Source organism: Adiantum capillus-veneris, chromosome 8 (genome assembly GCF_014529385.1).
Source record: "Adiantum capillus-veneris isolate H3 chromosome 8, ASM1452938v2, whole genome shotgun sequence".
NCBI classification, from domain to species: Eukaryota; Viridiplantae; Streptophyta; class Polypodiopsida; order Polypodiales; family Pteridaceae; genus Adiantum; species Adiantum capillus-veneris.
In genome coordinates this window covers 88237741-88253685 of record NC_140938.1, presented here as the reverse complement: position 1 = coordinate 88253685, position 15945 = coordinate 88237741, and the positions used below count along the sequence as shown (strand labels likewise).

The window sequence follows — 15945 nt, the reverse complement described above, 5'->3', positions numbered from 1 at the left end:
AGCTTTGCAGCTCGTATAATTAGTGTATAACATCATCAACTGCGATCATACCGTGTATGTAGTTGCTTCCATTTAGTAAAGCAGTAGAAAAATACCTTCTTTAAAAACCAGGCCCGTCAAAGAAGCAAAAAGAGGCCCGACTAGCCATATGGCCCAGCGATTTTCAAGCACAAAATTTACCAAGCCTTCACCTTGGGGAGCTGCAAACTTTGCAGCCACCACTATTGATCCAAGCGCTCCAGCCGCCCAAAGAAGCTGCAGAGTTCTTTTGATGGGTGTGACATAGATATGAATTAGAAACAAAGCGACCCCCAATCCTCCTGTACCAATGGCGTATAAAGCATCAGTGCTTTGATCAATAAAAGAACTCAGAATGCTGTCTTCTGGTAAATAGGCCCTTGATGCTGACAATACAAATGTCACTGCTGCTGTTACAAGCCCTGCCCTGTACAATAAGACCTGCACAGAAAAAGTCAAAGCTTTGTTAAAAAAAACCCTTAAAGGGGGGGGCGGGTTTTGGAGGGGGGGGGGGGTGTTGGGTTCCAATTAAAGAGCTTTGAAACTGATAAGAGATGAATTCAGCTAGGTGAGCCAAAACCATGTATATATCCATACATAGAAGGCTGAAATAAGATTGATCTAAGCACTGCGTCCTCTTATTCATCTTGGAAGAGCCATACCCACCCATCTGTTGGCCAGTCCATTGTAACTATCGTAACCATGTGGATCGATCATCCAAATGCACCTTGCTGCAGATTCTGATTTTGAGAACTCTCAATTGCTCATGTGAGGTTACCTTTTGTTAGCTTTTTCAGAGCACAGCAATTTGCTCAGCGCCTTTTAGCATCTGTTCGTTCCTACCTCTCACACAGTCCCCATCTTTATTCTATTGATCTTGTCATGAGGTCAGTTCTAAGTACGTAGTTAGCCCTCCTTTGCCTGAGCTGCCTCTCTCTTGCATCTAGCAAGCAAGTCTTTTCCTGTATCCTTCCACAGTGCACCTTGTGTAGTGCACTATCCCCCTCTTCACAATCCCACTCTCCTTGCTATACTTGCCATTTGTGCTATGGTCAAACAATTTTTCCATTTAGTCAACAGCGGGTGCACCCATGCGTGCCTAATGTGTATTTAATGATTATTTAGCTCACGGTACATGGCAGGAATTTTTCAAAGAATGCTCAACATGTCAACCGGTACCGCATTGGAACAAATGAGGTATATGAATTGACCTATGGGCCAGTTTTGTATCCCATAGGAGGTTAATATACTTGCAGGCTTGCAGCACTTGCACGATTATTCTCCCTACTGCAGTCCCCCCACTACACCTGCATGTTGCACACATTCCACATCCCCACCTTTGCTGAAGGAAGAAATATTATCGGATCCAGTATAGTGCAATGAAGCCTTTGAGTAGTCAAGGGTCCAGAGGAAATAGGTGGAACAGATGGGATGGTGGCAGAAGTAGAGTTCTTCCATCAAGAATTTTTAGGTCGTCGTGGTGAAGTACCAGGCCCAGAGCGCAAGTCTCATACTAGATCCACCAAATAATCCCGATCCGTAGAGATCTAATTATTCACAAGATTCTAGGGAAGTCAGATTAGGTGTTGCCTCCATCGTAGGTGTTTGTTCCTCTTGTAAGAATAAGAGAGAGACTCAGCTCTGATTCCACTATAAGCAGTCGGCACCACGTGCCAATGAAGAAATTAATGACACAAACTAGTACATAACAAAAATAACTTCACACTTCACTTCATGAGTCGACACAGAAGAGGCAAAGTACCCTTCAGAGAGTGTCAGCCTCCAAGTCGGGCGCACCCTGCGATATTTCTTTATCATTATCGACCATTGTACTACAGTAAAGAGAGACCACTCACCACAGTCTCAGTTATAACTAACACACAGGCCACATATTTAAATGTTCCAAACCAAAAGCAACTAAAAAGATTTCTTTTAAGCCTCAGAAGCATCTAGCATTTACAACTTGATCCCTAAAAGAAGTTGCATGCAACAATCCACGTGGGAATTTCTCAAAACACTTATGAGGATGATCTGCCACACATCAGATTGTCGTAGTGTACAGCCTTTTAGGTCATCAATCTATACACTGCATGAAATTGCCCCGCTTTTTCCACCGCAAACTCTGAGTTGTACAGCAACAGACTGCCTCTGGTCTATGAGACACCACCCACAAGCTATGTATGGCAATGTGGAACTGTAATGGGTCCCTAGAGAGACTTGAGGAGGTGATGGATGGCAAAGGCATACTAATCACAAGACACATGAGAGCCAAGAGACAGTCGTCGTGAATACAAGGCTACCACCAGGAGTCACTTCACAGAAAGTGTCCACGACAACACTTCCCGAGGTTCAAGAGGAATGGCAGTCCTTGTTGGACGAGATGCAAAAGAGACACCAAGAGTTGTAGCATGAGTGTAACCAGCTTGGCATTGACAATACGGTAAGCTCACAAAAACGCACGAGCAGAACTAGAAAACTGTAACACTTGAACTTCAAAACTCAAAATAGTCGCGACACAAAGTGGTGGAGTTCCACTTCCAAATGCATTGGCCCCAAGATCTGGTGCCCCTTTCGGCACTTCTTTTATATTATTCAATCATAGAATACAATTGTCGGAGGACCCACTCTCCAATGTGCTACCAAGCTGATCTGCAAGAGTGGCCTCTAGGCTCGTATTTAAAGGCCTTGACTGAAAAGCAGCAGATACAAAAAGTTACAGAAATAACAGGTGTGTGACGTGTCTCTCTATCACTTCTAATCCATATCCCCAAAATGTGTTAGCTGCTCCCAAATCTTTCATTGAGAAGGTCGAACTCAGCTGCCTTTTTAAGAGAATTATAAAACTAGCACAATAAGGCTTCCATCATCATCAGCCTTTTTCGTGTACAAGCAGTAATCAAATAATTGTGTTTAAATCCATGGTTGAGTATAAAGGTGTCATACTTTTTGTACCACTGTCTTGGGGCTTGTTTGAGCCCGTATAAGCTACGTTTTGGTCTGCATACCAAATGCTCTTTTCCCGGAATGGTAAAACCTTTGGGTTGTTCCATGTACATCCAAGTCACCATGAAGAAAAGTAGTATTTACATCCATTTGATCCAACTTCAAATCAAAGAGAGCAAACAATACACGGAAGTAGTCATCTTCACAACCGGTGAGAAGACTTCTTGGAAGTTATTCCTTCCTTCTGTTTATAACCCTCGGGAACCAACCGTGCTTTATACTTGGGCTTCCCGTCAACACATTTCACTTTGTAAACCCATTTATTGAGGATAGCTTTCCTACCATAGGCAAAGGTACAAGCTCCCACGTATCATTTGCCTACAGAGAATTCAACTCGTTTTGCATAGCAAGCTCCCACTTACCCTTGTTTCACATGATTGTGCCTGTTTATATGTCAGAGGCTAATTTTCATCTATCATCAAAGTGCAATCCAAAGATGGTTGAAACCTTTGTGGCTACCTTTTGACACATGTAGACCTTCTTACCCAATGATCCGTGTTTTGAGGCAATGGGCCTACATCCTCAAGAATGTGCACACCATCATTGGGTGGCTGATTTTCAACATTTCCTTGCTGCTGTGATCTGTTTTCATCATGTTCTTTGTCTTGTCCTATCCCATCCTGTGCATCTATTTGTTGTCCATTATCTCCTGGCCGTAGCACAATAAATTGCTGCTCATTTTCAACATCAATAGGAACAAAATCTTCAACTAATGGTTGATTAATGGCTGGTTGTTCATGTTGAGATTTGACCTTCTTTTTTTCAAGATCACCCTGTGTAGCATTGTTCAGCAACTTTGCCTCATTAAACACTACATCTCGGTTGCATACCATTTCTTGCTATGAGGTAACCAAATTCTATAACCCATCTCTCCCTCATCTCCATATCCCATGAAGATGCCCTTGATGGATTTCATATCAAGTTTAGTCCACACTTCTACACGTACATGCACAAAGGCATCATAGCCAAAGACACGCAAATGGTCATATGAAGCAAGTTTGCCAATCAAACCTCTTCGGGGATGCCATTGTTCGAAGCACGATTCGGAGAGCGATTGCATACATAAACTCTAGTTTCAAGAGCCTCCCCAAAATTCTTATGGGAGATTAGCTGTGGACAGCATGCATCGAACTCTCTCACAAAGAATGCGATTATATCTTTCAACCACGCCATTTGATGCAGACTTGTAAGGAGCCATCAACTCCCTCTTAATGCCATGCATCTCACAAAACTTATTGAGCTCATTAGAGACACTCTCCCCCATTACTTTCAATTTAAGCCCTTTCTGTGTGGTAACAAAAGCATAAAACCTTTTAAAAGCATTCAACACTTCATTTTTGCTCTTTAACACATACACCCATGACTTTCTACTAAAATCATCGATGAAAGTAACAAAGTACCGTGCACCCCCATCTGAATTAACACGCATAGTGCATACATCAAAGTGTACTAAATCAAGGGCATTAGACTTCTTAGCGACACGGAGTAATAAGAAGACTATTACAAAAGTCAAAACAAGGGCCTTTTACATCAAATCTCCCTAAAGAGGAGAGAACCTGAAGGCCTTTCTGGCTCATATGGCCAAGTCTTTTGTGCCAAAGCTCCATTTGAGAATAGACTTCAGCTACAGCCAAGAACTTGTCAGGTAATGCTTTGCAATACAAATGATATAAAGCCCCCTTCTTGCTGCCCTTTACAATCAGGATAGAAACCTTGTGTACTTTCCAAGGCCCACCACTAAAAGTAGTGAAATAACCTTTCGCATCTAGCTGCCCCACAGATAGCAAAATTTTCTTACTACCGGGAACATATCTCATATCCTATAAAACCAGATCTTGGCCATTTTCGAGAGCCAAGTGAAAGGTGCCCACACCCTCTATCTCACATGCATAGTTGTTGCCCAAGTAGACCTTGCCTAGGGAACTTGCAGTGTAGGAAGAAAACAACTCCAAAGAGGGAGTAACATGAAAAGAGGCACTATCCAAGATTGGGACAGCCCATCATGAGCTGAAAGTAAAGCATCAAACGCTTCCCTATTGGTGATCTGCATATCACCTATTGCTGCCATAACATCGCCATTAATGCATGAGGCTATAACAAGTACTTCTTCACTGTCAAGAAGCTCTTCAATGACCACACTAGATGCAACATTGGCTTTTGCACATCGAATAATGTCTCTCTCTCTCTCTCTCTCTCTCTCTCTCTCTCTCTCTCTCTCTCTCTCTCTCTCTCTCTGTGTGAAGCTTACACGTCAGCATGGCCCCCTCGTCTTTACCTCCACGTTGTTGCAGCTGGCTGCCGACTTACCTTGTTCACTCGTGACTCAAGTCTCACATCTAGATTTTGGAATTTCATATCTTTAGAAATGAATTTTTAGGTATATTCAATGTATAATTATACGAACATACATATAAAATGAAACCTGTGTTTTGCTTTCTTTGAGCTCCGAAACGAAACGTTTCAAAAACCGCGAAACCCCGAAACGCACAAAACCCCGAAACGTTTCATGTCACACTGCCTGCAATTGAGTTTCAAGGCCAGCAATCCTTGTTTCTTGAATGGCAATCTTTATTTCTTTGTGTGTTAATTTTTGTTTTGAGGGTTGAGACCTCCTGCTGCAATTTCTTTAGTCCTCGGATGATGAAGACCTCCCATGGGCTCTGGGGTTTGATGAGGGGTGGGGCGAGGCGTGGGTTTGAGGCCAAAGTGGCTACAAAAGTCTTTTGTTTTGGGGGCATGTTCTTGAGCAATGGGGGGTGTTGTATTCAACCCTCAAGGAAACCCCCCCCCCCCCCCCCCCCCCCCCCCCCCCCTTGGGGGGTATTATGAAAGAGGGTTTTTTGGGTTACTGCAGAGAAGAGAAAACAGTGGTGTTGCGTGGCGGCGAAGGGAGAGCAGGGGGTTTTGGTGGCATTGGGGGGTAGCGCGCAGGATTGTGGAAGCGGGCAGGGGGGTGGCATGACGAGAGAGAGAAATGAAATGAAATGAAATGTTATATTAACGTCTTCAAAAGGCCAAAATGACCTATGAGACCAATCAGTTACAAAATAGTGAATCTAATACCATGTCTGGGTACAAAAGAACTAGAAAAGAACTAGAAGTGGAACAAAATACTACTACTACTACTACAATCTAAAACTACGTGGGTGTAGCAGCTGATACAATAGGTACCCGGTAAACTGGATGTAACAGTGTGTGAGAGAGAGAGAGAGAGAGAGAGAGAGAGAGAGAGAGAGAGAGAGATGAATTTATCGTCCTCGGGAGGTCACATATTACCCATGGGACCAAAACATGCGTACAAAAGAGTGTCCTCTCACTATGAAAAGGGAATAGGTTGTTACATTCAAACGACGACTCGAAATAGAGTCAAATCGAGCCTCGAGCTTGCTAAAGCGAGCTTTGAGGTCCCGATTTTCCTCCATGACCCGATCGAGGACAGCTTGGAGTTGCTCGATGCGATCAAGTTTGCTTGGAGCTGTTACAAACTTGGTCACATTCTTGCTGGGGTCTTCGAAGTGTCATGGCTCTCTAATGACAATGTCACAAACTGGTGACGTGACAGAGCCACCCGGCCAGACACACACCCAGCTGCTGACGTGGCAGACTCGCTAACTGTACGGAATTCTGCCATTCGCGCTTACTGCTGCTGCAGACGTGGCTGCATGGATTTCTGTGATACGCACTGACAGTGCTGACGTGGCAGGACGTACGAATTTTTCCGCTTTTTGCGCTGACAGCAGTGTACGAATCTCCACAAATTACACTGGCAGCTTTTAGGACAGTTTGCTTTTGATTTTAGATGCTTTTGGGGCTCTGCTTTTAGCAACCCTTTGTAACTCTTTATAAGTGGCCTTAGGGGCTTACTCTGCAGAGCATTTGGACGCAGAGTTGAGAGCGAGCACCCGCGGGCTCAGATGTATTTTGCTCAAAGATTAATATAAAAATAAATACCGAAAGGGGCGCCAGTCTTTGGGGCCAATGTCTCTTGGCACGGAACTACGTCGAGCCGTGTCGACTCTCTTGTGATCTGTGAATAAATTTGAAGTGAATGTCTGCTGTGTTGCGTTAGAATCTTGACTTGGGGTGTCCAAGTTTGTTACAATGAAATCAAAGCACGGTCGATTGCTCTTCTACCAGGAAATCCGATCCCTTATTTTGTGACACTTATAGATTCCGAAAAGAGCACACGGGTACGGAAGTACGGAATAAGTACGGATCAGACTACCCAAAATTCCACACGTCAGTCTTCAGATAGCCTACTACATAGGATGCTACATACTACACCACCATGTTTTAAACTTTATACACAAAGACATAACCATAGAAACTTTAGAAATTAAAATTTAGAGACTAGCTTGTTGCTCAAAGCCTCAATCTGCACACGTGACACGGGCGGCGGTATAGTTACTAGTGGGTACACCAAATTCCAATCAGACTTCATGTCACATGACACATCCAACCCTATGTGTCCGTGGACAAGCTACAGTACGACAAGGGTTCAGTCAGTCCATTCAGTCTAGATTAAGAAGTGATCTGGCACTTTTGTGAGTCTGTTCGCAGACCGTGCATGCCCAGACACTTAGTGTAGATGCATATCCTCTGGTTGCACACATCATGATCATAAGAATTCCCATCAAAATCCTTCAATGGAATTTTCCAGTGCATTTAGCCTATTTTCCCTATTTTTGACATTTTTCACTTATTATTTTTAAGTGACTTTTGTTGAAAAGTAGGTAGGGCAAATTGAGTAAGTTTGTATATAAGCAAACCTAGACTAGCACTAATTGGCACAAGAGGCAGCAGGAGCACACGCTCAACAGGCACCTTCTCAGCAGAAATCCCCAAGAGATCTAGCGTTTTTGGAGCAGCCAGCCTGGCGTTGTCGGCATCCAGTACCTAGCGTTTTCAGCAAAAGAAGTCCAGCGTTTTTGCATTGAAGCGACCTGGCAACAGCAGATCAGCCTAGCGTTTTGCCTAGCAAGACAACCGGCGACAGCAGAGCAAATTTTCAGCCCTAGCGTTTTTGCATCTGCATCACACCCTAGCGTTTTGCAGATTCTCCGCAACGGAACCTCAAGAAACCCCAGCGTTTTCAGTTTTCAGCCCTTAGACACCGCAGATCAAGTCCCGAACCTCGCAGATCTCACCTTTCTGCAAAACAGATCCTCGCCGCACGGTCAAATCCCACGAAGTTTGCACATTCAACCCAGAAAACGCAGATTTCAGCATCTGCGTTTTCAGCGCGTCGTCGTCGCATCGTCGCCATCGACATAGAGTCAAAATTCAACAGATAGAAGATTTGCAGATTTCAGCCCTTAGCGTTTTCAGATTTCAGCCGTCTCGTCATCGTCCTCATCGTCGTCGACATCGTCGGCAAGTCCAAGCATTGTAGAGATTTGTGCAATCATAAGTAGACCGCTCTCGCCATAGAGAGTGGGGCCTTCGGAGGAGGGTTTTACGTCTCTGGTGTCGTATTCTCTTCTCTCTCTATCTCTCAGTCTCATACACTTGCACGCACAGTGTCCATTCACTTTGTTTGTGATCATTGCACTCTCTCAATAAGAACGGAAGGCTCTCCCTTCCGTAAGTAAAAGGAACCCTTGAGCACAGTTCGGAGCACTCATCTTGAGCAAAGTTCAAACACTCATTCCACTGCACCTTACACTTCAATCAATGACCATGTGTCAATCAGGCATGTAGACAGACAATAAAAAGTGGAGAGATCGTGCCTCTAAGTAATAAAGTAACCTCCAAACAAAAAGGAGTGAGGATTGTAGAAGCAGGCCAAAAAACATTCAGGAGTGTAGTCTCCTAAAGGCTGAATCCAAAACATAAGTAGAGACTAGAGGCTAGAATCTAAACTTTAGAGTCAACAGTGAACAACATACGGCATAAGTAAATGTCAAAAACCATGGTACATAAGCAAGTGGCCAGGCGCAGCGAGCTCTAACTCTCACCATAGCTCACATCCTCATCGTCATAAGCAACATCATCCTCGTCCTCTTCCTCTTCCTCTTCCTCGTCCTCATCCTCATCCTCATCCTCATCCTCGTCCTCGTCCTCGTCCTCACCAACTAAGCATGATGCTCCAATATGATTGGTACCAGCAATGGGAATAGGCTCTATCCCATCTGTAGTACTCTCTACAATGGCCTCCTGAATCTCTTGCAAGGCAAGCAAGCGGTCCTCATCTTTTTCCTTATTGAGCATTTCCAATGTGACCTCCATTCTCTCATGGCCGTGCTCTTTGATTTTGGATATGAGCCTCAAGTTCGTGTGTATGTACACAAGCTTCTCTATATGAGATGGGAGTAGCCCTTTCTTCTCTTGGTATGAATGAGACCATGTGCAAAAAGTAAGGGCTCCTTACTTTCCATATAGGAACATCTTCAGCATAAAAAAACCTACGCAAGGCTTGGTTTGCTTGCTTCCGTGTTTGCAAGCCAAATGCACTTGCCAAACCCCGTTGAGCAACGTTCCTCTTCTTGCTTGAGGACCCCACATTGGACTTGGAAGAGCCACTTACATTAGTAGTTCCCTTAGCATGCGTACTCATTGAAGCACCTCCTTGAGCTTGAGAGGCGTCTCCTTCCAAATCATTGACCAATGCATCCACAAAAGCAGCTTTGTCTTCTCCCTCTCACCTTGCATCTGCATGCAATCTTCTAACAATCTCTACAACATCGGCTGGGGCCTCATCACATGGGTCTCCCACACCATGGCCAATAATGCCCAAAATATGTGCATGGATACGCAAAGGACCACCGTCCCATGAATGCCCACAATAATTACATTTGCAAGTCCAATTTCCTTTCTGGAGGCACTTCATTTGCTGCACATATTGCCACTCGGGACGCTTGGTTCGGCCCATTTGGATTCTTCGCAGTGTCTTGGCTCTCGCGAGAAAACGTAACGACACGCGATGGTTTAGGCTTGTGGGCGTGGGAGAAGATGAAGGACCAAGGTGAGCAAGAGAGGGCGAGACCTGAGACTCGAGAGGATGGGCTTGCCGTCAAATCTCACGGTCCCTAGGTCTCTGCAGTGCCTGCATACAGTATACAGAGAATTGCAGACAATACAGAGAAGCGAAACTGTTCGCGCGGCCAAATAAGTGAATCGGCAAAATTTTGTTGGATTCTTCATCTCCAAATGCTTCGCACCCTGCCTACAAGCTTCACACACATCACGTGCACTGGCCCTTGGTTATGGGTTGGCCACCCGTACACCTACTGGACAGGGATCTTCAGGCACATTTAGGGTTTTGCTCAGCACTTTGCCCGGTCGGACCTATTCTGGTCCTTTTCCATTTTTTCCTCGTTTATGGGTATTTTTTTGTGCATGGTCGTTGAGGTTTCTCGTCTGCCCTACCTAATCCCTATTCTCCTATATATAGAAGGGGGGGGGGAGATGCACTCTCCCATCTATATCTTGCCATCTTGTACACAGCAGTTTTTGCCATCTGGAGTTATTGGGGCTTGCTAGCCTTTTCCATCTATCTCTTGTGTGTCCATCGCCATTCTCTCTCTCTCTCTCTCTCTCTCTCTCTCTCTCTCTCTCTCTCTCTCTCTCTCATGGTTTCAGAGCTCTAGGCTTGGATCTGCCATAGCCTACACCTGGGAGGACTCTGCGGAGGATTTCATCGCGAAGAACTACTTCATCACCATCAACGTTTTTTGGGACCAGCGTTTTGTACTTCAGCTCTAGCGTTTTGTGGATCTGCTACATCTTCTGCAAACTTTGCTATCGCCCTCCCTCCCTCTACCTTGATCGCCACTTGTTGCCCTTCCCTTGCATCAGCGTTTTTCAGCCAGCTTGGCCTAGCGTTTTTTGAGAAGGACGGCAACAGCTTGGACCAGCGTTTTCATCGCCACTTCAGCCTTCTTTTGCCGCAGATCTTGGACAGCTGGAGCCCTGCTCCTTGCCCCCTGGTCTTCCCGCTTGGAAGCTGAACAGTTGTGATTATTGCCGGTGATTTCCCGATCACTTACCTACAGATTTTCGGCCTGTTTTGGTGCATTTACAGCCCTCACCTACCAACCTCGGCCTCCGCTATTCATCACCTGGCGTTTTTTGCTCAAACCCCTGCGTTCTCACAGTGTTTCGAGCTCCCTTTTGCTGTGATTTCAGGTTTGCACAGCACCTCGACTTTGCTTCATCGGCATCCCTTCGGGTTTCCCTTGCCTCTCCCGTCACGTACCTCCTACTTCGCGATCTTCTGGCGTTCTATCCAGCGTGGTTTTCCGATCCTATCCTCACCTTTGCTTTTGATTTTACACACGAGACTTCTCTCTTGATTTTATGTCTGTATCTATGGCAACACTCCCAACCATGCCCATCTTTCCTCCCAACGAAAAGCTTGACAGCTCCAACTTTGTTGTCTGGAAGATGTAGATCATGGTGATGCTTATGCAGTTTGACCTTTGGGACTGGCTTACTGATGTTGCCAATGCCGTGTGTCCCGGCCTTGCTCCTGCATCTGGTGCTCCTACATCGACACAGCTACCACTTCTTCTGAAGTTACACGTGTTGGCTCCTCATCTACTTCTTCTCATGGTACTCCTTCAGGCGGATCAGGTATTGTGGTTACACAGGCTATGGTGGATCAGTGGAATCTGAACCATCACAGAGTTTACTCTTTCTTGCGGATAGCATGTTGACGTCTTTATGCTCTCATGCCACTACACATGAGGTATGGGGTTTCCTTTGCAACATGTACAAGGCGAAGACACCCGGAAGGATACATTCTGGAAAATACTTTGATGGACTTACAAGTCTCGTCATTTTCGACTATCCAGGACTTCATATCCCGCATGCTTCTGCTCCGTGATGAGCTAGCAGCTTGTGGTCACCAGATCTCTTCTGAGGGCATGGCAACTCGGTTGCTGCTCAAGCTTCCCGACACTTATGATTCCTTGTTCCAGTCACTTACTACCTCCACGCACCCTACTCCTATCAAGATAGCTTCGCGCATTCAGGACAGAGCCACCTTAGACGCCTCTGCGGGTTCTACTGCATTGGTTTCTACATCCAATAGGGGTGGTAGTGCTACCGGACAATCTGGACTTGGTTGTACACCCTCTCGCCCTGACATTACTTGTACCTATTGTGGAAAGAAAGGTCATTTTACAGACAAATGTTATAAACGACAGCAGGACCGCAAGAAGGATTCAGATCCCCAGGATGGGACTGCTTCTCGACAGACATCTGCCACCGCCATCTCTAGCCCTTCACAGGCCGATGGCTTCACCCTCTAGTTTCATCCACCTCCTTCTTCCCTCTTATAGTCGAGATCACTTTTTGGCTTGGAGTTTGCCAGGTTTACCACCTTGGCCTTCTATCCTTTTGTGTCAGAGTGCTCTGCTTCAGGGGGGGTTCTCTCTCTTCCGTCTCTCTCTTCTACTGACCTCCACCAATGAGCTCCCTGCTCGTCCATCTTTCCCCTATACATATCCTCTTCAACGACTTGTTCTGTTGTTAGCCTCTCCATAGCTTCCTTGTGCAACTTGATCAGCCTGACCTAGCTTTGGTCATCATCACATTGGTGTTGGACGGTTCGTCGTTTTTTGTTTGGCCGACGCTTCTTTTCACACTCTAGATTTGCCATGCGTGTTGCATCTTCTTCCTCAGCGACTCCGCATCTGTCGTTGGGGGGGGTTAGATTCTTCATCTCCAGATGCTTCGCACCCTACCTACAGGCTTCACACACCACACGTGCACTGGCCCTAGGTTGTGGGTTGGCCACCCGTACACCTGCTCAGCACTTTGCCCAGTCGGGTCCTTTCCTATTTTTTCCTCATTTATGGGTATTTTTTTGTGCATTTTCTCGTCTGCCCTACCTACTCCCTATTCTCCTATATATAGGAGGGGGGGGATGCACTCTCTCATTTATATCTTGCCATATTGTATACAGCAGTTTTTACCATCTAGAGTTATTAGGACTTGCCAATCTTTTCAATCTGTCTCGTGTGTCCATCGCCACTCACTCTCTCTCTCTCTCTCTCTCTCTCTCTCTCTCTCTCTCTCTCTCTCTCTCTCTCTCTCTCTCTCTCTCTCTCTCTCTCTCTCTCTCTCTCTCTCTCCTCTGTGCGTCTTTCGCTACTCACTCTTACAAATTTTGGGGTTTCTTTTTTCTTGTGCTGCATGGCCATACGGAATGCCTTTCTGTACCTGATCAGTACTGTAACAGACTTGGACACTCTAAGTCAAGAATCAACCGCGACAGCACCAAATAACCACTTCAAAACAATTCACAGATCACAATAGATTTGCACTGGCCCGGCGGAGTTCCGTGCCTAGAGATATTGGCCCCAAAGACTGGCGCCCCTTTCGGTATTTCTTTTTGTATTAATCAATCATCAAAGTACAAGAGAGCGGTTAGGGTTTCACTCTCAGACTCTGCGTCCAGATGCTCTGAGAAGTGAGGCCCTCACCACTAATACAAGGGATGCCCAAAAGCAGAGCCCCAAAAGCTTTTAAAATCAAAAGCATCAGTTCTCTCTCTCTCTTAGAGAGTCTTTGCTTTTTTTTTAATAAAAAAAAGCAAAAGCAAAATTCGCGTCGCTCATCATTTTCCCCAAAAAAAAATAATAATAATAATAATAATCCGCCTCCGCGATTTCCGAAATTTAGGGTTTTTGGCAAAAATTAGGGTTTGCGGGAATTTTAGGGTTTCTGGCAGAAATTAGGGTTTCTGCTGTGGCAGGCCTTCTGAGAAGCAATCGGCCTGAGAGTGTAGAAAATCTTGGCGTTCTTTATCAAGTTTAGACATATTTGTCCTATCATCATCACTCAACTCTTTCATAAAGATCGAGTAAACAAACAGACTGGATTTCATTAATTTTGAAATGGCCGAAGCCGATATAATAGGGACAGACTCGCCCTTCGGTTTAATATCAAGTACAATTGTTCTGCCCTTTTCTGTAGTCAAAGTCGCTTTTCTCGCCCGATAATCGACCACGGCGTTGTTCTTGTGGTACCAGGGAATCCCTAAGAGAACATCACAACCCTCCAAAGGCATTATGAAGAAGTCCTCATGCCCCAAATACCCCTGACAATGCAACCGAAGTTTGCCAATGACAGGTGTAATGGCTACGTCCCTGCCGGGTGCCGCTAGAACTGCCTCTGCAAGTGGCCCCATTCGATCGGGAGTAATCTCGAGCCGCGCCGCCAATTCCGGTGAAATGAAGTTGGCCTTGGCTCCTCCATCAAAGAAAATCAGGGCCTCTTGATCTTTCACTTTGCCCCAAGCTCGGCAAAGTTCTGTACTCTCATCCATGGTGTCAGGATCAGTACCCACACAATCTGGAACCAGTACTGTTTTCATCTTGCCTTTTCGTACACGGTCCTCAGCTGCTCTCGAACTCTCAGGCCTTTCGTCGTCCTTGTCATTCTGTTCTTTCTGTGCCTTTTTAGGGCACTTCGCGGAGATATGTCCAGTTTCCCCGCATCCAAAGCACTTCCCCTCCCTGATGTAGCGAGTCCGCTCCTGAGGAGTAAGTCGGGGTCGTGCATCCTTTTTCTCTGGGTTGCTCTTTCTTTTTCTACTTTCATTCCCAGAAGTCTGTCCGGTTCGTTGTGTCGTGACCTCATCTGTGGGGTAGGTCAGACTGCCAGAGTGAATTGCAAAGCCCCGCTTCGCATGACTCATCAACTCCTGAATAGAAGCTGACTTCTGTTCCAAGCAGTGGTCTCGGATCTCTGTAGGTAGACCCAATGTAAACCGCTCAATCTGTTCTTTGAACGAGATCTTCTTGAATGAAGAGGCAGGTAGAAAAGAGTTCCAAAATCTTTCAGAATAAGAATTCACTGTATCGCTCTTGGTCATCCGGAGATGGTTCCAAGCAGCTCGTATATCTCGCTCAAACTCTTGAGTCAACCAAGAAGAAATAAAAAGCCTCTTGAATTTCAGCCATGTAATTGGCACAGTCTTGCTTAATAGAAGCGTGGACCACCAAGTGCGAGCATTCCCCTTAAAATAAGAAGCAGCTCTCCGAATCTTGGAGCGCTCTGAATAGCGTCCTCCCACGAAAGCGATGTCAAACTGCTGTATAAAAGACAAAGCCTTTGAAGCATCGGAGTATCCCGAAAAAGTATCAAACTTAAGTGCTTGGCCACCTTCCTTAAACTCTCGGACTTTCTTGCTTTTATCTTCGAGAAAGTCATACTGGTTGGCTTTGTAAAAATTCCTCTTGTTTGCATAAAAGTTTCCGTTGTCAGAGTCTGAACTGTCCGTAGACGAGTCCTCTGTAGCACCAAATAACCACTTCAAAACAATTCACAGATCACAATAGATTTGCACTGGCCCGGCGGAGTTCCGTGCCTAGAGATTTTGGCCCCAAAGACTGGCGCCCCTTTCGGTATTTCTTTTTGTATTAATCAATCATCAAAGTACAAGAGAGCGGTTAGGGTTTCACTCTCAGACTCTGCGTCCAGATGCTCTGAGAAGTGAGGCCCTCACCACTAATTTAAAGGTTACAAGGGATGCCCAAAAGCAGAGCCCCAAAAGCTTTTAAAATCAAAAGCATCAGTTCTCTCTCTCTCTTAGAGAGTCTTTTCTTTTTTTTTAATAAAAAAAAGCAAAAGCAAAATTCGCGTCGCTCATCATTTTCCCAAAAAACAAAATAAAAAAAAATTAATAATCCGCCTCCGCGATTTCCAGAATTTAGGGTTTTTGGCAAAAATTAGGGTTTGCGGGAATTTTAGGGTTTCTGGCAGAAATTAGGGTTTTTGCTGTCGGCCACGTCATCACTTTGTGACATACCCCCCTCTTGAAAGCATTGTAATCGACCACGATTACGCCTGCAAAACCGACAAAAGCCATAAACCGTCTTAGCAGACACTGACTGTTAGTACCTACGTACTAGGAACGCACATCTAGCACATGTACAAAATCGACAGTCACATCACACGACATCACAGGACATC

At 45.3% G+C, this 15945-nt stretch overlaps 1 protein-coding gene across 1 annotated transcript in view; it reads right to left on the bottom strand.

The window, feature by feature from the left end:
• The window catches only part of LOC147452517 (integral membrane family protein), a 48656-nt gene that overhangs the window by 21504 nt on the left and 11207 nt on the right, over positions 1-15945 (bottom strand). Inside the window, exon 2 of the mRNA XM_086518171.1 lies at positions 96-459. Within this exon, the coding sequence (XP_086374297.1) occupies positions 96-459 (364 nt within the window). The remainder of the gene's footprint in view (positions 1-95; positions 460-15945) is intronic.